This window comes from Lactuca sativa, chromosome 8 (assembly GCF_002870075.4).
Source record: "Lactuca sativa cultivar Salinas chromosome 8, Lsat_Salinas_v11, whole genome shotgun sequence".
Taxonomy (NCBI): Eukaryota; Viridiplantae; Streptophyta; class Magnoliopsida; order Asterales; family Asteraceae; genus Lactuca; species Lactuca sativa.
Window position 1 is genome coordinate 272,263,603 of NC_056630.2, and position 21,524 is coordinate 272,285,126.

The 21,524-nt window shown below is 37.0% G+C and overlaps 1 protein-coding gene across 1 annotated transcript; it reads left to right on the forward strand.

Annotated features, from left to right (window-relative positions):
* Positions 1 to 2,753: 2,753 nt before the first annotated feature.
* Positions 2,754 to 3,752, forward strand: LOC128127976 (uncharacterized mitochondrial protein AtMg00240-like). Its single transcript, XM_052766730.1, has 2 exons — positions 2,754 to 3,103; positions 3,656 to 3,752. The coding sequence occupies exons 1-2, from the start codon at positions 2,754 to 2,756 to the stop codon at positions 3,750 to 3,752; spliced, it is 447 nt and encodes a 148-aa protein (XP_052622690.1).
* Positions 3,753 to 21,524: the final 17,772 nt, after the last annotated feature.

Genomic DNA, 21,524 nt, shown 5'->3' on the forward strand with positions numbered 1-21,524 from the left:
CTTGACCCGACCCGTCATGGTCCATTTGGGTTGCATGGCATCATGCACTTGGATAGACTAAATGAGAGAAATAAGACACTTATGGTTATTAATATATTATAAGTTCTAGTATATTAATAATAAGAATAATAATATTTAATTAGTATTGATCAAGAATTAATCTAGGATTAATTAAGTGATCAAAAGAAGACTAATTAAATATATGGGTTGATTGTGCAAATCATCCGTAACTTATATAGTGGGCCAAAGCTTCATCGATAATCAAGTTGGGTTAAACACATAGGATGCTCCATGGATGACCCATGGAGGTTACATAACCCATGGGTCATGGAAATGAAAGGTCATGACAATTAAGGTTCACATGGTGTAACCCTAATTGTAACACACTATATAAGCATCATATTATTCACCAAAATCGACACTAGTATTATTCTAGGTAAAGGACTAGCCGATTTTCATGAAGTGTGGAATTCTCTCAAGTCTTTCCAAGTGCATATGATGTTGTGTGAACCATTTGAGGTGTCACACTTGGGTCACTAGGCACTAAAGGTTCATGAAGACTTTCTACATCAAAGAAGTATGTATTCTATCTTGTTATATTCATTGTTTTGTATGCTTGATTAGGATAATACCTTGGAAGTTCATATTTCCATGTATAATAGAGAAAACATAGATTCAAGGTATTTAGGGTTGCATGTACACTTACGAGTGTTAGAATGCTCAAAACCTAACAATGATGAAACCGAGTTTACTAACCATCTTCTAAATAGTTTCTTGGTTTCTAAAGGGATTACTCACAACTTCTCAGCTCCTTACACACCACAAAAAAATGGGGTAGGAGAATGAATGAACCACACTCTAGTAGAAGCTGCCAGATCTATGCTCAATTTTGCACACCTTCCTCTCTACTTCTAGGCCGAAGGAGTGGCCACAACCTGTTTTGTAGAAAATCGAAGCATTGTGTTAAAACGTCTCAACAAAACACTGTATGAGGGCCTTGACAACCGCAAGCCAAATGTCTGATTCTTTCTTATATGTAGATGCTTTATGCTCAACAACAGAGATCACCTCAACAAATTCACACCAATGTCTGATGAAGGCATCTTCCTTGGCTATTCCACCAACAAGGTTGCGTATCGAGTTCTCATTAGACCAACAAGGTTGATAATTGAAAGCTTCGATGTGAAAATTGATGACTCTCACATTCGCAACACCGCTCCATCAACCGATACCACAACAAATCTAGAAAGTGATATTCCTGCCTCTTCGGGTTCATTAAATCTAGTTGAATTAAACTATGATGATCTCTTTAATCCGGTAGATATAACCAAGTTATCTGAAGTTCTTGTGTCTCTAGATGCTCAGCAGCAACATGCTAATGTATCTGGTCCAACATTCTCCGAAGAAGTATCACTAAATACTTCCACCTCGCCGGTTGAGGGGGAAAATTTAACTCTGGACCATACAACAACCATCGAGGTTCCAGTACTAAAAGATGAAGCTACAATCCGCAGAAAGTTTCAACCATCAAACGTTTCTTCGGATTCGGATGATGAAAACATAGAAAACATTGACATAAGAACATATTCAATGGTTATTATTCTCCCTTCTACACTCCAGGGGGTACCTTCGCTATCTGCCTAAGAAAACTCTGATCCATCCTTCTCAGTTCAAGAAAATTCAGCAGGATGTTCTCAAGTGTAGGGGGAACTGCCGTCTCCAAACGCATAGTCTTCTGATTTTGAAGACATTCCCTCCACCGCAGCTGCTGATCATCTGGAACCCCGTTTACACGTATGGACGAGAGACCACCCACCAGGTCAAATTATTGGCAACCCATCCGCAAGAATCTAGACTCGATCATCCAAGGACTTATCCGATCACTGTCACTACACAACGTTTATGTCCTTGGTCGAAACCCGACGATCAAAGAAGCATTACTTGAACCAGACTGGATATCCGCAATGCAAGAGGAGCTAAAAGAATTCAAAAGAAACAAAGTATGGCAGCTCGTTCCAAAACCGCTAGGTCATACCATTGTGGGCACTAGATGGGTGTACAAGAATAAGTTGGATGAATCTGGTACAGTCATCAGAAACAAGGAAATACTAGTTGCAAAAGGATATAGTCAACTTGAAGGCATTTACTATGATGAAACGTATCCTCTGGTAGCACAAATGGAAGCCATCCAGATTTTCTTAGCATACACAGCACACAAAAACATCAAGGTTCATCAAATGGATGTGAAAAGTGCTTTTCTTAACGGCGAATTAAAAGAAGAGGTTTATCTTCAGCAACCTCCAGGGTTCGAAAGTATTGGATTCCCAAACCACTGCTACAAGCTTGAAAACAACGAGTGATTGATCCGGTTAAAAACAACGAGTGATTGATACGGTCTAAAACAAGCCCCAAGAGCATGGTACGAGACTCTCTCTGAATTTCTTGTCTTGTCCGGTTAAAAACAACGAGTGATTGATCCCACTCTATTTAGAAAAGCAAATGGTGATCATCTAATGCCTGTACAAAGTTATGTGGATGATATCATTTTCGGCTCAACTGACCAAAAGATGGTGGATGAGTTTGCTACGCTCATGACCAACAAGTTCCAAATGAGTATGAATAGAGAGATTCATTTCTTTCTAGGACATCAAACGAAACAAGTCCCTCAAGAGATATTCATTCATCAAGAAAAATACACCTCAGAACTGTTAAAGAAATATTAAATTGACAACTGTTCTTCGGCTAAGGTCCCCATGGCCTTCGGATATAAGATATCTGCTGATCCCTCAGGCGAATCTGTTGATCACAAGACTTATAGAGGTACTATTGGCTCTTTGATGTACCTCACCGCAAGCCGACCAGATATAGTCTTTGCAATGGGTGTATGCGCAAGGTACCAGGATGATCCAAAAATGTCACACATGACAGCAGCCAAGCAAATTCTATGGTACTTAAAGGGTAGCAAAACTCCTGGATTATGGTACCCCACAGGAAACGATTTCAGTCTTCAAGCATTCACAAATGCGGATCATGTCGGATGTAAACTTGATCGCAAAAGCACCTTAGGTGGATGTCAATTTTTGGGTGGAAGACTCGTCAGCTGGTCATCAAGGAAACAAAATTGTGTATCATTGTCTACCGCAGAACTTGAATATGTGGCCCCAGCCAGCTGTTGTTCTCAAGTCTTATGGATGAAAACACAACTACTGGACTGCGGGCACATAATGCTGTGGATACCAATCTATCGTGACTCTGAAAATGTTATAGCGATTTCTCATAATCCTATCCAGCACTACAAGACCAAGCATATTAAAATATGGTATCACTTCATCAAAGACCACATCCTGAAAGGTAACATTGAACTAGTTTTTCTCCATGCTCATGTAGAGATTGCTGATGTATTCACTAAGGCACTTGACTCGACGAAACTCAACATTTTCTTACAAATGTCAGGAATGATGAATCCAGACCCACAATTCTTTTTGAATTGATAAGGGACCGCAGACCATCCTTGGTCTTTGTTGCGGTCCTAGTTGAAGTTATCTATGATAGATGGTTTTGATATATCCTATGTACCGCAACCATATATCATATTTATACTTCAATGGTCCTTATTGTTTGTTATTACTAATTTTTGTTCAAGTGCTCCTTTTAGTTCTTCTACCGTAGTCATCCATCTGTCAGCAGAAGATGCATCTGCAATGAAGTTTCAATCCACAGTCACTTTCTCAATCTGCAGTCATCTTAATTGATTTTCAAACTGTTACATTTTTTTAAAGAAAAAAACAGGGTGTGCTATTTAATGATCATTCATTAAATAGAGAAAACATTAAAAAAAACATTCTTTGTGTAACTGTCTTATTCCTTTTGATTAAACCTCGTGTCAGACCTATTTTAGTTATGATGACAAAAAGAGAGATTTCCCAAAATCAAATCTTTTTAATCTATCTCTTCCTATTACCCTAAAACATCTAATTCGTTACAATTTCTCTTTACCCAACGGGTTAATCTCTCCCTCACCACACGTTCTCCAGATGTGGGTTTTAAGCCTGACATTTTATTAAATGCAAACCCTTTTTGGTAAATCTCAAAAATACAGATTTAATCATTTTTTCTTAATCTATGGCTGAGATTAACTCTCTTAATTCAAGAAAAACACCCAAATGTTTTACCCAAATTCACTTAGGGTAAAATCATTTCCCGCTCCATTAAGCCACTATAAAATCCTCTTCTTCTTCCCCAAGAAAAGTTTACACTCTCTAAACTTCAACCTTTCTCTTGCACTCTGTTTCTTCTATTGCATAACTCCTTCAACCTCCTACAATGGTGAAATCAGGCGTATCCAAGAAACACTAAAAGGCATATGGATCAGTAAACCCTGCCGGTTCAGACTCTGCTTCAACACAACCAGCGCCTACAATTGCCTTTAGCAACTTCAGAGCTGTGTTCGAAGAGCATTCCTTCTATAATGCTCCAAAAAAATTGATGATGATCAAGTTTTGTCCAATCACCCACTGTTTGGACCCTTCGATTCGTTCACAGACGTTGTTCCGCTTTCATCCCTATTCAAGTGTGCCTTCTCAGCGTATTGACCACTCGAGAGTCCTTATGAAGTGCATCTTAACCTAGTTAATGATTCTTTGGTCATTCTAACTAAAGAGAAGTTTCTCACTGCCATTAACCTCCTTGTTCATCCTTTAATCAAGGTTTTCACTCCAAGCATGGCTGACATTCTTTCTGCACTTTACTAGATGGGATATCAAAAGAAAATCAAAGGCATTAGAGAATTCAAGAAAAACCAACTGCTTGCGGTTTCGCAATTTGTTTGCCATTTTGTAATCCGCGGTCTGTTCAGCAGAACCGGAGGCACGGATAACATGGGACTCAAGCTCCTAGAGTTAGTGTTGAGTATCTTCACTGACCATGATGTCAACTACTTTCAGACAATATGGGACGACTTCTTACAATATATTCCCAAGGAAAGCCCAAGAGAGAACCCTACCGAACTCACGTTTGCAAGGTTCTGGTCACTATGCATCTCAGATTTCCATACGGATGCAGGACTCATCATGGGCAACGACATCAACTTTTTTATCACCAAGGATCTTAAAACGTACAATACCTTATCTGATCAATCTATTTTTAGACCCATTAGAAGACTACGAGTCCACATTCTCTCTAATCTTTGTCTTGAGACTGCTGATGTCTCTGACCATATTGAGGCTAAAGAAGGTATTGCCCAATACCTTCCTACCCCGCCTCTACAAACCCCATCCGCAATCACTGCCCCTGGTAGTACCGCAATCCCATCTTCCACAACTCTTTCGAACCTTTCTATATCCCAATGATGCAAAAGTTAGCCTCAGCTCGTCAAGGCCCACGCAACACCAAGAAACAAGGAACTCCCAAAAAGGATGCTTCCAAACAATCTAATCCTTCAAAAAAAGGAAAATCACCCCACCTGTGATAACACAAGTCGATCCAAGAAAACATCAATCTCCCTCTCCCTCTAGTAGTGATTCTGATGAGGACAATCAACCCATGGCAATCTTCAAGAAAAGAAAAGTCAATTCCACTGGCCAAATGTGTGACCGGACTGACACCTCAGCCTCTGAAAAGGCTCCGGTAGTCCTTGGGGTGGCCGCACACTCATCCGAATCAACCATACAATACCACTCAGTCGTAGGTGGTGCGTCTGCTTCACCGAAACGTGGAGATTCACCCCCAGGTCAATCCCAAGAGGATAGAACTGGCTCCTGCCCTGAGATCTCCAATGCTTCCCGTCTTCATTTCTTTTCCCCAGAGGAGTTGAACTCCATACTTTTGTCTGTTACCCAAACATTTCAAACACCTCCCCAATTGCAAGGCGACTCTTCAGGCTTCGCCATAACTGAGCCGAGGCCAAACTTGACTTTAGGTCAAGGAGACCAAGGAAGCTCTGGAAATCCTACTCTGCTTACATCTGTAACAGGTGCTTTAGGCAGGGTGAGCACTAATGTGCACGGATCCATGAACCCGAGGGACACCTCGGTGCGATACCAAGGAATTGACGAAATACACCTAAATGATTCATGGAGCACGTATCAACCATCAAATGAAGTCGAAGCCAAGAAATATGCCGCTTTCCGTAGGGCATTCCTTGCAAGAAAGGCACGACAAACAAACTAGGTATAAACTACAAGAAATCCAATGCGTAGCGATGTATTGGGCAGACGCAATAAACAATGCTAATACCGTATCTACTATTTGCAAAGTTCAAGCTTTGATGGACAACATGGTTGATACTATCCGCAAAGCTCAAGAAGCGACTGCTGATCAAACTCCTTCTAAGCCCCTCCATCTCCAACTGCCAAAGACTCTCAAGATATAGGCACCGAAATAGAAGTCGGCTCTGCTCCTACCTTCGGTTTTGATGACGTTGACCTAAATGAGGTTAATCAACCCAGTCCTTCGGATGATGACCTCGTGATGTTTGATAAAGAAGACGAATCAAGTGGTTCTCAACACTCAACATCTAAGCCTAAGGAGAAAAAGTAAAAGAAGAAGATGGCCGTTTCAAGAAAAGAATTCCTAAGTCTACAATCCAAAGTAGATCAAATTCTTGCCGCAGTCAATACATCTCAACCGCTATCAGAAGAGCATCCGGTACCAAAGTCCTTGATCGAAAGGATTGAATGACTGGAGACAAGGGAACGTCTAGCTGCTGAGAGAATTTCTCTCAAGGTAGAAATGCGAATTCGGTCCCTTGACAACAATCGCCAAGCAGATCACAAGGAATTCATGGCTACTACGGAGTGCCTCATCTCTGAGGTATCCACGATCAAAGACAATCTGTAAACTGCCATTGTAGACTAATCCTTTCTTTCCCAAAAGCTGATAGCTGAGACTCACACTGTTTATGAGTCCACTATTTCAGTCCTTCATGCAACCATCAACAGACTCCAACGATCACTATCTTCATAGTTCCATGGCCCTGACATTCTCCAACTGACAAAGGAGATTCATTGACTACTCTTAAACACCACCATCCCTAACAATCAGCAACTGGATGATGTTCTCAAAGCCTATTTTTAGGAGGTGTGTGCCAAGGTAGATGGTCTCAAACAATGGCTTGAGGAGGCTCCAGGTTTGAACTCCTCAAGAGAGGGAAGTGGAGAAGACCATCATTAAGAAGAACACTATGAAGAAAATCATCAACCCAACAGTGCTTTTCAGAAAATTCCCTTCACCACAACCATCTCCTCACAAGAATCCAAGCAATTAGTCTCCTCCACCGCAACAAAAATTCGTTCCCTCTCCCGGACTTGAAACTCCACCTCACTTCAAGAATATAGCAGATCACATGTGTCTCCAAGATCAAATGGCTCTCCTATCACCAAAGAGAAGAAAGCTAACTGGAAAGCAGCTAAACTTGTTGAGGTCATATGGAGAAAATGCAGTTTCGACATTGTCATGGATGCATCCTTGATAAACTCTTGGATCAACCCCCATTGCAGACTGCTAGACGACGACAACAAAACATATCTCACCTATGTTGAACCTCCCTTTGATGGCTATTGGGATGTTCCAATCTCCCCAAATGCTAAATACTTCATAGTATCTGAGCAGTTTGACCGTAGCCTTCCGGATCACAAAAGACTGCCAATGGAATTCGAGAGACTTAATCGATTCTACGCCAAACATGCCTCTCCCATTGAGAAAATATGGTCTAACGATAGACCATCAGCAGTAAAGAACTTCAAACCCCAGAAATTCATGAAGGCTGACTTCATACAATACACACTTACAAAAAGGAATCAAGAATATGTCCGCACCCAAGCTGACTTCCCCTGTAGGAACCCAAAAGAAGTTTTTCTTATAGCAAAGGTGTTCAAAAGCAAGTTTGAAAAGTATCCGAAAATGAAGATAGCACTTGAAAGGGAAAGCATTAATCTGAAGGAAACTCTCTGCGACTTCACAAAGATCGATATGGATATCCACCCAACCATTGCCAAGAAATTCGGTCTACCACCACTAGATCATGCAACGATGCCAACCGAAGGCTATCAAGAAAGATCCCTAGGTGCAACAAGCTTCCCTAAACTTGGAGTCATCTTCAAAAGAAAGACCGATCAAGTCAAATACTTCATTCCCATGACCTCCATGAACCGTCTCACAAAGAAGCAACTTGAAATCTGTCGAACCGCAGTAGAAAAATCGAAACATACGACCGCCGAAGTCATGTTCGAGATTTTAAGGAGGATCACTTGGTTGGAAAAGATCAGGAAGTTTTGGTGGATTCTGATCAAGTTTCTTAAACTTGATAGGTGAAGAAAAAGTTAGAGGTCAGTTAGGGGGAAATTTTTGAAACATGAAGTGACCCTCTTAACTTAGCCTACCGCAGCCCACAAGGATCCGCAGTCAAGCTCCCATCAGCAGCCTCATCTGCAGTCATCTATCCAACCGCAGTCTTCTTACTTTACTTAGTTTATTTTTATCTATCTTATCTGTAATACTCTCTATTGTCTAGTATGCCTTGCATGGCTACTCTTAGAGAGTCAATCAGATGTAACTCTTGAGTCTCTATAAATAGAACTCATTCTTCATCAGTTAATAAGAATCTTTCACTTCTATCTATCTAAACTGTCTTCAAGTATATCATTCACATTTCTCTTACGCATCTTATATCTATCTTACTCTCTAAATCCTCTCGAGCATAACTGATAAATATTTCTCTTTAGAGCAAGTCATTTGTGACTTTATCACTAAGCTTGATCTCACTCACTAACTTGGTTTGAATGCATTCCCTGTTATGAATCAACTTATGTGTTTACTTGATATATCACCTGCTGTCATTTATGCTTCCTTACATTTCCGCAACTAACTATCTAACTATTTAACTCGTTAACTTATTATTGTTAAGCTTTTAGATCCTTTGAGATTAACTAATTCTGCAACTATACTTGTTCTAACTTTTGTTCAAATGTGTCTCAAGTTATTCTCTCAACAAATCCTAGAAGAGCTCACTGGACTGTGGTAAAGAACACTCTTAAGTACCTGCGGATGACTAAGGATTGGGTCCTTACCCTCGGTGAGAGTGATAAATTGAGAGTGACAGTGTATACTGACGCCAACTTTCAGACCGACAAAGATAATTTCCGCTCTCATTCGGGCTAGGTATTTACCCTAAATGGAGGAGCAGTAACATGGAAAAGTTCCAAACAGGAGACTGTAGTTGATTAAATGTGTGAATCGGAGTTCATAGCAGCAAAAATAGCGTCGAAGGAGGCGATATGGCTAAAGAACTTCATCGGAGACCTTATAGTTGTACCAGCTACAAAGGAGCCTATGCAGATTTTCTGCGATAGCAAGAGTATGGTCGCCTTAACCAAGGAACCAAGGGATCATGGCAGATCTAGGCACATCGACAGAAAATAACACTTCCTAAGACATTGGACAAAAGAAGGACTCCTCTTAGTAAAGAGGGTATCATCAGAGGAGAACCCAACAAATCCCCTTACGAAGGGACTAAGTTGGGTTAAGCACTTGCGGCATGCTAAAAGTATTGGGCTAAAGGATGATATTAGTTTTAATGATTAGATAGCTATTTAGAAACTTGTAATAGATAAAATGTAATTGACATTTGATGATTAAATAAAAGGAGTTTTATTTATGATTAAAGTTACTATCTTGTGTCAATTGTTTACTATTCTTTCATTTTACATGTTTTGACTTCAAGAATAATAAGATTATTCAACCATCCACAGTCAATTATACTTTGGAAGTAGGTATTGAGACAAGATTGTCATGAATTGGCTTGTAGATTGTCTAGAGTGTTTAGACATAGCAAAAGTTTTCTACAACATTGATGAGTGCTCCTGAAATAAGATTTGAGTATTGGATTAAACCCACGCTCACATGAATCACTTCATGGAATTTATCACAAGTGATTGTGAGACAATAATATCATATAGTCTTCAAACCAAGATATATGAGTTGTTGATTACAAGTTGGTTGTGCATTGATAGTGAGAAAACACAACGGTAATTTGATGTTATAAAGCGTGTTGTTGTGTATGATTTAACGAGTAATTAGTACAAGCATATAAGTCAAAGTTTATCTGTTCCTTTTATCTTAGGACGATTAAAAGCGATATATTGGGCCCCTCGATGATTTTGTCTTGACTTATGAGTGAGGCCCGGTCATGACTAAATTGATGTGTTCAATTAAGTTCTGTCTCAAACAAATCAGAAATCGGGAAACAAACTGTTGGACAATAAGTATGACTATGTTCCATGTATTTGTCCACATGATATCTTGAAGAATAGAGGATTATATGATCCCTTATCTAAAGGACACATCAGAATTCGACAACAACTTTTGAGAGCTATGATTGCTAATCGGATTTTGAAGTTGCATTAGCAGTTATAGTTATTAAACTTATCAAGGTGGGAGACTGTTGGATTAGGTGTCTAAGACTATAACTATAATTGGTATGTACTTGACCCGATAATAGTGTGGTCCATTTTGGGTTGCATTCACCAGAACAGTTTGATAGGATGAATATTTAAGAAAGAGGTTATTTTTGATTTATTGATATATTATAAGTATAATATATTAATCGAGAAATCATATTATTTAAATAGTATTGATCAAGAATTAATTTGGAATTAATTTTGTGATCAAAAGAGAATGATTAAATTAACGTGGACTGATTATGTAAATCAGTGACACATATGGTTTGGGCTAATGATCCATGATTGATTTGTGATGGACTAAGCTTATGAGATAGTCTATGAAGTGTTAGTCTAAATCAATTGTTGGATCATAAGCCTAAGTGTAAGAATTAGGGTTTAAAAGTGACTCTTTGAATTCTACACTATATATGTAACTTCTAAGCCCTTAAAATCGACACAAAGAGTATTTATTCTAAGAGGATATAGACAATTTTTGGTGCTTTAAGCTCTCTCTCTCTCTCTCTCTCATTGTCATCCAATTGTTGGTGGTGTCTTGTGAAACATTTGAGGCATCACACTTGAGGCGTTAAGCTCTTGAAAGGCCAACTTCTACAAGCTACAACAAGAGGTAATCATCTAACTAGTTTTTATGATTCAAATATAAAATCTGTATGCTAGTTAGGCTTCATGCTTTGGAAAAAGAATATTGCATGTATAGCTAGAGAAAACATAGATCCAAAGCATTAGGGTTGTATGGGCAACATAGGGATGTTATAGTGCTTAAGACCCATTAGGTAGAACATGGGTAGATGAATGATGAGGGATAAACAACGATATAGATCAATATTGGTAGCTACGCCACAACCTGTAGATGTTTTTGAACTACGATGTGTTGGATTAGTGTCTAAGTCCATAACTATAATTGGTATATACTTGACCCGACCCGACATGGTCCATTTGGGTTGCCTGGCATTGGAACATTTGGGTAGACCTTTTAATGAGAAGAAGATATTTGTGACATATTAATATATTATAAGTTCTAATATATTAATATGAAATCATATTATTTAATTAGTATTTTAATTTGGAATTAATTTCGTGATCAAAAGAGACTAATTAAATATATGGAGATTGGTTGTGTAAATCATTGATTCTTATATATGTGGGCTTATGATCCATGATTCCTTATGTTGGGTGTAACCCATGTGGTGGCCCATGGATACTCCATGGAGGTTAAAACCCATGGAGCATAAGGAATGGGTAAAGACATGGGTTACATGGTGTAACCCTAATTTGCACACCATATAAAGACCCTATTGTTGGTGAAATTGGCACTAGTGGACAACATAGAGGGCAAGCCAATTTCATAGACTGATAAGACTCATATCTTCTCTCATGGTTATTCCAAATGTTCATGGTGTTGTGTGAACCATTTGAGGTGTCACATTTGGGGCACTATGCTCTTGAGCTCCATGGAATCAAGCACCAACAAAAGGTATGTAATTCTACTAGATTTTATATTACTTGTACTTCATAATATGCTACTTAGGATAAATACCTTGGAAATTGATATTTGCATGTATAATAGAGAAGACGTAGATTTAAGGTATTTAGGGTTGCATGTACACCATAGGAGTGTTAGTATACTTAAAACCCAATAGTGGTATCAGTGCCTAGGCTTGTTTTCAATTATACTTGATGCTATTTGCAAGAAAAATTATTTTTTTTGGAATATACCAGTTCACCATGAGGTGGTAAAATTTACCACGAGGTGGTGACTGTTCAGTGAATTTTTTTTAGTTTTTTTGGCCTATTTTGGATTACAATCATTACTACAAAGTGTTTTTGTTCATAAAACTTTATTTTGATGTTATGGTAATGTTTATTCTCATCCAAATAAATGATAATTGTCAAAATTTCAAGACTTGTTTTAGTTTATGTGATTAGTTAAGTTCTTGAAAATTGTTGATATGATTTTATCTTCAATTATGAGTTTTATCTTGCTAATAGAAAAATTACTTGATTATTGTGTTAACTGGTAATTTGATCTTAATGGTTTTTATGAACTCCATAACTTGTCCTCAAGTTATGCAAAATGAAGAGTTTTTCTTTTAAAGTGTCATTAAAAGTCATAGGTTACCAAAATGAAGAGTCTTTTTCTTAAAATAGTTTTTATGGATTTCATAACTTGTCCTCAAGTTATGGATATTCAAGTGTCTCTTCATTAAAGTCTTTAAAACTTTAATTAAACTCATATATTATGAAAATCCAAGAGTTTTGAAAAGTTTCAATACTTGCCCTCAAGTTTTGGAATTCGTAAAGTTCTACTTATGTAGGCTTTAATTCCAAATCATACCCTAAAATTTTAAAAAGATTAAAATTCAACACTTATACTATTATTATAATTTTAATTATATAGATATGTATAAGATAAAGTCAATCTTATCATTAGTAGGCCTCATTCATGAAGTCGATCTATAAGGGGGGTATAAGGTTACTGCCTAAAAAATGTCAGCTTAATGGGTGTCCACTCTCACCCACCGCTTCCTTGATTGGTGGAGGGTCGTTAGCTAAACGGTTAGGAAAGGACTATAATTCTCCCTTCATTAAAAGTATAATGATAAATAATAAGTAACTAAATAATTATAAATTCCCAATCTTAGTTACTTAGGAAAATGTGAAATAGGTGCTAACCCATGAAATTACACTTCGTACCTTACCAAGTCGTTAGTGGAGCGTGTGTGGTTAACCGGTACACTAATAAGGACTTGTAAGAGTGGCGAAGGGTAACTTGACTTTATTATAAATCGTTGGAGCATGTGTGGTTAACCAGCACGTCGATTAGGTGATAAAGTTAAGGGTAGCAAGTCAATTTGCATGGTTATTCACACATTGTTTGTGATCCTCGGCATCCCAGTCACAAACTTGAGAGGGAACAATCGAGATTCAAACATGCCATTGAGAGTTCAATGTATCTCAAAAGATCTAGGAGTTTCAAATCTATCTAAAACTTAATTATATTTTGTTTTTCATGGTGGAAATTGGTAAATCGTCATTTTCCTACCTTCAACTATTTTATAGCTTGGATTACGACATCCCTCTTCCGGTTATATATAGGTTGTTGGATCCTAGCCTTAATATTTCATATTGGGTGTTATATTAAGGACTTTAAACTAATTAAACTGGAATTTCTCCCATTATTGATGTCTAGTTAAGACAATTATGGTCTTCCCAAATCGTTAGGAACAAGCTTTCCTATTGAAGATGATATCCCACACACTACTAGAAAAAAGACCTTTAATGACGTGCAAACAATGACACGCGGTGATTTACGATACGCAAAAGTGTGTGCCCCAAAAATAATGTCATCTCTTCTAAATTTTGAAGGATAGAGGATGCGCTTTTTGTGCGCGCCCTAAAATCAGTGTCAAAAAAGAAAAAAAAAAGAAATACGGAGGATGCCTTTCATAAGATGTACGTCATGTAAGTGTGTCGCTTTATATTTTTTTAATGAAACACACGTTTCAAGCGGGAAATGAAATCTCAAAAATTAAAACCCCGCCTCCTATTCCAATTAGCAAGAAAGAAGCCTAGGGTCTTCGTCTTCCCCTCTCTCTCTCTAACCTAAAACTCAATCTGCGATTTCATAGAGATCTCCCATGGCTGTAACAAATGTTGTCTAATCTCACTGATCTTCACAGCGATGGTGGCTTGAGGGAAAGAATATGGCAGCGACGGTGGCTCCAAAGCAAAAAGACGCCACGTCGGTGACTTTAGGGATGGAAGATAACAATGATGAGTGGGTCAACCCTCATGAAAATCGATCCACACTTGCTACTTTTCTCCTACCTTTCTCTCCACCCTTCTCTTTCACCATAATCATCTTCTTATTCATTCACAAAATATTCATGAAAATCAAATCGCTGTTTCATATTTCATTCATTCATATAAAGCCCCGATATTTCAATTCGATTTTGAACCCTACCTAAATCATCATCCTGGAAAAACCCTAGCACATCATCCCTAAAACGCCCAATAGAAAAAAAAAAACCAGATTTAAATCCCTAATTGATTCAGACGATGAGAACTTGGATGAAGTCGCACCTTCTTCACCCTCCGGTTCGATTTCATGGCGTTGTTGATTCAAAGTTTTAGGTAATATTTCTTGATATTGTTATACTCTTATCTCTTCAACTATCTTCAATCGTTCGGCTCAATGTCTCCATTCGATTTGATTATCTTCAATCGATCGAAGTGAAAGATGCCTATATTTTCGGAGTTGATTTGTTAGGGTTCGTTCACATCCCTGTGGAGGAGACCGCGATCTCCTCTTCATTCCACGATCCCCACTTCTACTCTTTATGCATCTCAGGTATTCTTCGTTCCTTCTCCCTTATTCTCATTCTTGTTTGATTTCTTAGGTGCGAGATCCTCCCCCCATACTTTTCTACTTTTGAGTTCGTACAGATGAGAGAATCACGTCATCTGTCGATTCAAGGTGGTATCTCTCCAATCGTAGGGCACCATTTACAGATTTGCGGCTCTTCACACACAGAGGAAATGGTAGAATTTAGCAAAGGCAGATTGGAGAGATACCATCAGATACACACTCACATCCCTATTGTGCGATTCAATTGGCAAAAAATCAAGTCTACAATCGAATTAGGCTGCTCAGGGTTTTCTAACACTATATTAGGGTTTTTTTTCATTTATAGAGTAGGTAATTTGAAGAATGTTGTCCCTAAAATCAATTTCTATAATCACTTGGTGGCAGACTTGTGTGAACTGTACCAAAATTCAAGGTTTTATTCTCATCTCTTTCATTGGTTCATCTTTTTGGCTGATTAGGTTTGTTTGTGTTTTCAGTTGATGCATATTAATGCTTATTTGATCAAGGAAGTGGCAGGAACTTGGTAGTGATGATGATGTCTTTTAGTTTTTTGGTTGTGATTCCACTTGATAAAGTAAGATACTGTGAAATATTCCACCTGAACAAACCCGGTTGGTGGGATTAATCTCAAATCTGACATTCTTGAAATCTTTAAGAACTTTATTTTTTCTGCTCAGCAATTTTATTATTTTAAAAAAAAAATCTTGCAGCCTGTTCACTGTGGATGTGTTGTTTCAAAGTATCTTCACGATTTGATCTTTATATTGAATCTCACAACAAGTTTTTAAGACATTTCATACTTACATGGTTTTATAACTGTGTATATACGACATAGCGAAATGCATTGGTATCTACATGGATCAATACGAAGTGCTTGAGCAATTTGGAAAGGGGGCATTTGGTGTTGCCCTTCTTGTACGCCATATACATGAAAGAAAAAAGTAAGAATGAAATTGAATTTACCCTACTTACATGGTTTTGTAATTTGTTTGTTTTGATGTCTGCCCTTCTTATACTCCATAATAGATCAGTTGGTGTTGGTCATCACTAATGTAATTAGCCCTAAATGTCCCATATAAATGATTGGTTTTGTTCATTTGTATTTCTGCAAGAATAGTTATAGCAGTAAACAAACAGTAGAAGCTTATTGATTTTTTATGGCTATGGCCTATGGGTATGATGACAGGGTGAGATTGGAATGGCATTTGGAGATTTATTAAAGACATTATGGGCTCCTGGGGCAACAGCTGTACCACCACGAACATTCAAGTCCAAGCTTGCTCATTTAAGATTTCCTGATTTCAAAGAGTTGCAGACTAGTGGCAAGGGCAGCTGCACGCATCCTGGAAGTAACAGAAAAAACCGCACGATTCAAAATGTTCATACTTGCATTCTGTTTTAAGCTGTAAATGTGGCAGTGGTATATTTTCGTCTTTTTTCATATTATAAACTTGCTTCAGATCTGAATTTTGAACCTAATCTTAATAGCTTATATATATAAACTACCCTTTTGACAGCGATTTTACTTAGTGTAATATACATGGAGATTTGTCAAAGACTTAATTTTACTATTGTTGGGTCATGGATTGGTGAAGACTTTTTAATTTGGCCTGAAACCCGAAACCCAGAGGTATGTTTATCCAGCTACTCATCAAAATGGTTCATCTACAAAACATTTGCAAAGTTTGAATTGTCTTTAATTTTTTCCGATTACTGTTTGATTGAAAGGGATTGAAACTTTTCTCATTTCGGAATTCATTTCAATCTCTCTGAATCATTACAGAACTTATTACATAAATAGAAATAAACTAATTAACTTTTTTCATAACAACCAAATAATGAAAAATTACATGTATGCCCCTGATACAGTAAAAAGTCAATTCTACCCTTGCAGTTAATGTTGTTGAAACTGACATGTTAGATTGAAAAAAGAGTTAAAGGGATTGAAACTTTTCTCATTTTTGAATTCATTCAAACTCTCTGAATCATTACCAATGGTGCTTCCCACCTGTGAGAAATTCCAACTTTATCAAATATGCTGATAAATTAGCTGATACTGTACAGGATCAGGGTGGTGAGTTGACCCAATTGACCAAATAATAAACTCACACTTTTATTTCCTTTAATTTTTAATATTTAATCTTGGCTTTCAGGAGACATGGGTTCGAATCCTATTCCCAAAACCTAAAGTATCATCCCCCCTGTGCCAATTTTTCATCAAAATATATAGTCTTCAATGAAACTTGAACTTCAACTCTTCCCTGTTGATGAAACTACATGGAGAGCCTTGGAAATGGTAAGAAACAATAATAAACTATGTACTCTCAAGAACTGCTAATCTTTCCATGCCTCATGTTGGTGTTCAAGCTGGACCTCCTAGTCTTGTGCAGCAGGAGCAGCAACCTCCAATTACAGGTTTGGTTTGAATTTTGATTCAGTTTTTATTTTTGTTATTATCATTTATTGATATAAATTAAATGGCGTAATTAAGGTATAAATATCATCACTCTTACTTATATGTCTATATCATTTTCATGAAAATGTTTATGTTGCGTACTATATATTCATATGTCCAGTTGTGCTTTCTACATAGCAAATGTTAACCTTGGTCTTTGCGTTTTTTGTTCATAGATTACAAACACCAATTTCTTTCAAACAACAGAAGATCTAGAGTTTAATTGGGTGATTGAAGGTGATTTTGGTTCTTGAAACGAGACTCAAGATATCATATTTTGGCATGGCTATAATCTTTGGAGGAAACGAGACTCAAGCAAAAGTAAACACACAGAGAGTTGTTGGCACAAAGTAAGCTAGATGATGCAATTGTATATAAATGACTTCATTTTTTATAATATTTACTCACTTTTGGAATAAATTTTTGTATTTGACATATTAGTGAAATGAATTATCTTCGTTATTTATTGTATTTTATTTTGTATTATTTAATTTGAAAATTAGTAAATCTATAAATAATATTTTCTTTAAACAGTAAAAATTATGATACGCAAAAATGTGTGTCATCTTCATTTATGACATGGCCTTTCTTGACAGGGGCTTTATTGATACGCATTGCGTGTCATAAACACGCGTGTCGTAAGGTTACGACACGCAAATGCGTGTCGTCTTCCTTTATGACAGGGACTTCCTTGATACGCATTGCGTGTCGTAAACGCGTGTCGTAATTGCGCGTCGTAGATGAGCGTCGTGAATGCGCGTCGTCTATAGACGACGCACAAAAGCGCGTCGTCTCTCTTTATGACAGGGCCTTCCTTGACGCGCATTTGCGCGTCGTTTGAGCCTTTTACGACGCGCAATGAGCGTCGTAAAAGGCTATTTTTCTAGTAGTGACATGATAATCAAGGTGAAAGGTTAATCCCTTGTGCATTAATAAGACTGGAAATCGTGCTTCACTTCCTCCACTTCCTCAAATTATTCTCCCTATCCCACAAGTTCAAATATGTGAAAAGTTCAAAGTCACTCAATCCCTATTGGCAAGCCGGGAGAGTCGGGTATCAAAGTCTCGAGGTAGCTGGCTATTGACCTGGTTCTTCAGTCACACCCTGATGACAGATCAAGACATGACCCTTAATGATCTTACATATTTGCTTGATACTGATAAATCAGCAATGATTTGGAGCATGGGTAAAGCAAAGTAGACTAGAAGATTTACTTCCCAAACCTATTTGGACATTGACAATGGTGACATTGGAAGTCCAGAAAAACTTTCACTTCCCAATGGAAAGGGATTTGCCATGGTCAAGTCATTTGACCGATGGTAAACAGAAAGGCTAAGTCTGAGACAATCAAGTGTACCATTTCTAAAGAGTCCATATGCTTCTTTTGCCAAAAGAAGGGGCATTGGTTGCGAAGCTTCTGAATTGACCTAAAAGTTCATAAGGATGGTAAAAGTCAAAAAGATTGAATTTGCCTCAGGTAAAAGTCCACTATCGAACTCTATTTAGTTCCTATATGGAGATTCTTAATACATGATGTAATTACATTTTGATGTTTTTGAGAATCAAAGGAAGCTTAGAGAAAGAGTATGCTAATTCTGATCGCGAAAATGGATTTCGATCGCATGGTTCGATGATCAAAATTTTGAGCTACTGCTTAAGAGTTATGATAGATTGCTTAAGGAATAGATAGCAACATAGTTTTCATATGTCTTTGCATTGTAAGGATAAGATATTTCCGCAAGTTTTAAAAAAAAAAAGGAAAAAAAAGAGTTTTGATTTATTTATTTTTAGTATCCTTACAATGACATTTGTGACAAATTGTTGTTTATATGATTTCATTGATAGCAATATTGGAAAATAGATTTGATTCTTTCATTTGTGGTAGTGTAATAATTTACCAAATAAGGAAATATTCTCATCACCCAAGTTTCAATTGGACCGAAACTTGGAATCATGCAAGTTGTATAGTATGATGAATAAGAATTTTCGTCTTTGGAAAATTAAGACTAATTCCTTATTCACATGTATATGTGAGTCAAGTGAAGGACTAAAGGATCGGGTACATTAGGTTGTGTGCTGGTCAAGTCCACCACAAAGGCTACTAAGATTATTCATTATGATTTACTAAAGTTTAGTAAATATGGTTATGCTTACATGTTTAAGTGTAATTCTGAAACATTGGAAAGGTTTCAATGATTGGCAGAACGAGTAAGAAGAATCAAAAAAGGCAGGAAGATAAAAGTTTATCCAATCTGAAGAGATGGGAGAGTGCTTGAGTATCTTGTTTTATGATTATCTTAGTGATTATAAAACCATATCACAATTGATCCTCTAAGGACACCTTAGTTCATTTCTTTGCCTAAGCAGAGAAATCATTAATTGTTGACATGTTTAAATCAAAAGATAAATCATACTTCGTTCCAAAATGTTCATACTTGCATTCTGTTTTAAGCTGTAAATGTGGCAGTGGTATATTTTCGTCTTTTTTCATATTATAAACTTGCTTCAGATCTGAATTTTGAACCTAATCTTAATAGCTTATATATATAAACTACCCTTTTGGCAGCGATTTTACTTAGTGTAATATACATGGAGATTTGTCAAAGACTTAATTTTACTATTGTTGGGTCATGGATTGGTGAAGAATTTTTAATTTGGCCTGAAACCCGAAACCCAGAGGTATGTTTATCCAGCTACTCATCAAAATGGTTCATTTACAAAACATTTGCAAAGTTTGAATTGTCTTTAATTTTTTTCCGATTACTGTTTGATTGAAAGGGATTGAAACTTTTCTCATTTCAGAATTCATTTCAATCTCTCTGAATCATTACAGAACTTATTACATAAATAGAAATAAACTAATTAACTTTTTTCATAACAACCAAATAATGAAAAATTACATGTATGCCCCTGATACAGTAAAAAGACAATTCTACCCTTACAGTTAATGTTGTTGAAACTAACTGTTAGATTGAAAAAAGAGTTAAAGGGATTGAAACTTTTCTCATTTTTGAATTCATTCAAACTCTCTGAATCATTACCAATGGTGCTTCCCACCTGTGAGAAATTCCAACTTTATCAAATATGTTGATAAATTAGCTGATACTGTACAGGATCAGGGTGGTGAGTTGACCCAATTGACCAAATAATAAACTCACACTTTTATTTCCTTTAATTTTTAATATTTAATCTTGGCTTTCAGGAGACATGGGTTCGAATCCTATTCCCAAAACCTAAAGTATCATCCCCCCTGTGCCAATTTTTCATCAAAATATATAGTCTTCAATGAAACTTGAACTTCAACTCTTCCCTGTTGATGAAACTACATGGAGAGCCTTGGAAATGGTAAGAAACAATAATAAATTATGTACTCTCAAGAACTGCTAATCTTTCCATGCCTCATGTTGGTGTTCAAGCTGGACCTCCTAGTCTTGTGCAGCAGCAGCAACAACCTCCAATTACAGGTTTGGTTTGAATTTTGATTCAGTTTTTATTTTTGTTATTATCATTTATTGATATAAATTAAATGGCGTAATTAAGGTATAAATATCATCACTCTTACTTATATGTCTATATCATTTTCATGAAAATGTTTATGTTGCGTACTATATATTCATACATCCAGTTGTGCTTTCTACATAGCTAATGTTAACCTTGGTCTTCGCGTTTTTTGTTCATAGATTACAAACAACAATTTCTTTCAAACAACAGAAGATCTAGAGTTTAATTGGGTGATTGAAGGTGATTTTGGTTCTTGAAACGAGACTCAAGATATCATATTTTGGCATGGCTATAATCTTTGGAGGAAACGAGACTCAAGCAAAAGTAAACACACAGAGAGTTGTTGGCACAAAGTAAGCTAGATGATGCAATTGTATATAAATGACTTCATTTTTTATAATATTTACTCACTTTTGGAATAAATTTTTGTATTTGACATATTAGTGAAATGAATTATCTTTGTTATTTATTGTATTTTATTTTGTATTATTTAATTTGAAAATTAGTAAATCTATAAATAATATTTTCTTTAAACAGTAAAAATTATGATACGCAAAAATGTGTGTCATCTTCATTTATGACATGGCCTTTCTTGACAGGGGCTTTATTGATACGCATTGCGTGTCATAAACACGCGTGTCGTAAGGTTACGACACGCAAATGCGTGTCGTCTTCCTTTATGACAGCGACTTCCTTGATACGCATTGCGTGTCGTAAACGCGCGTCGTAATTGCGCGTCGT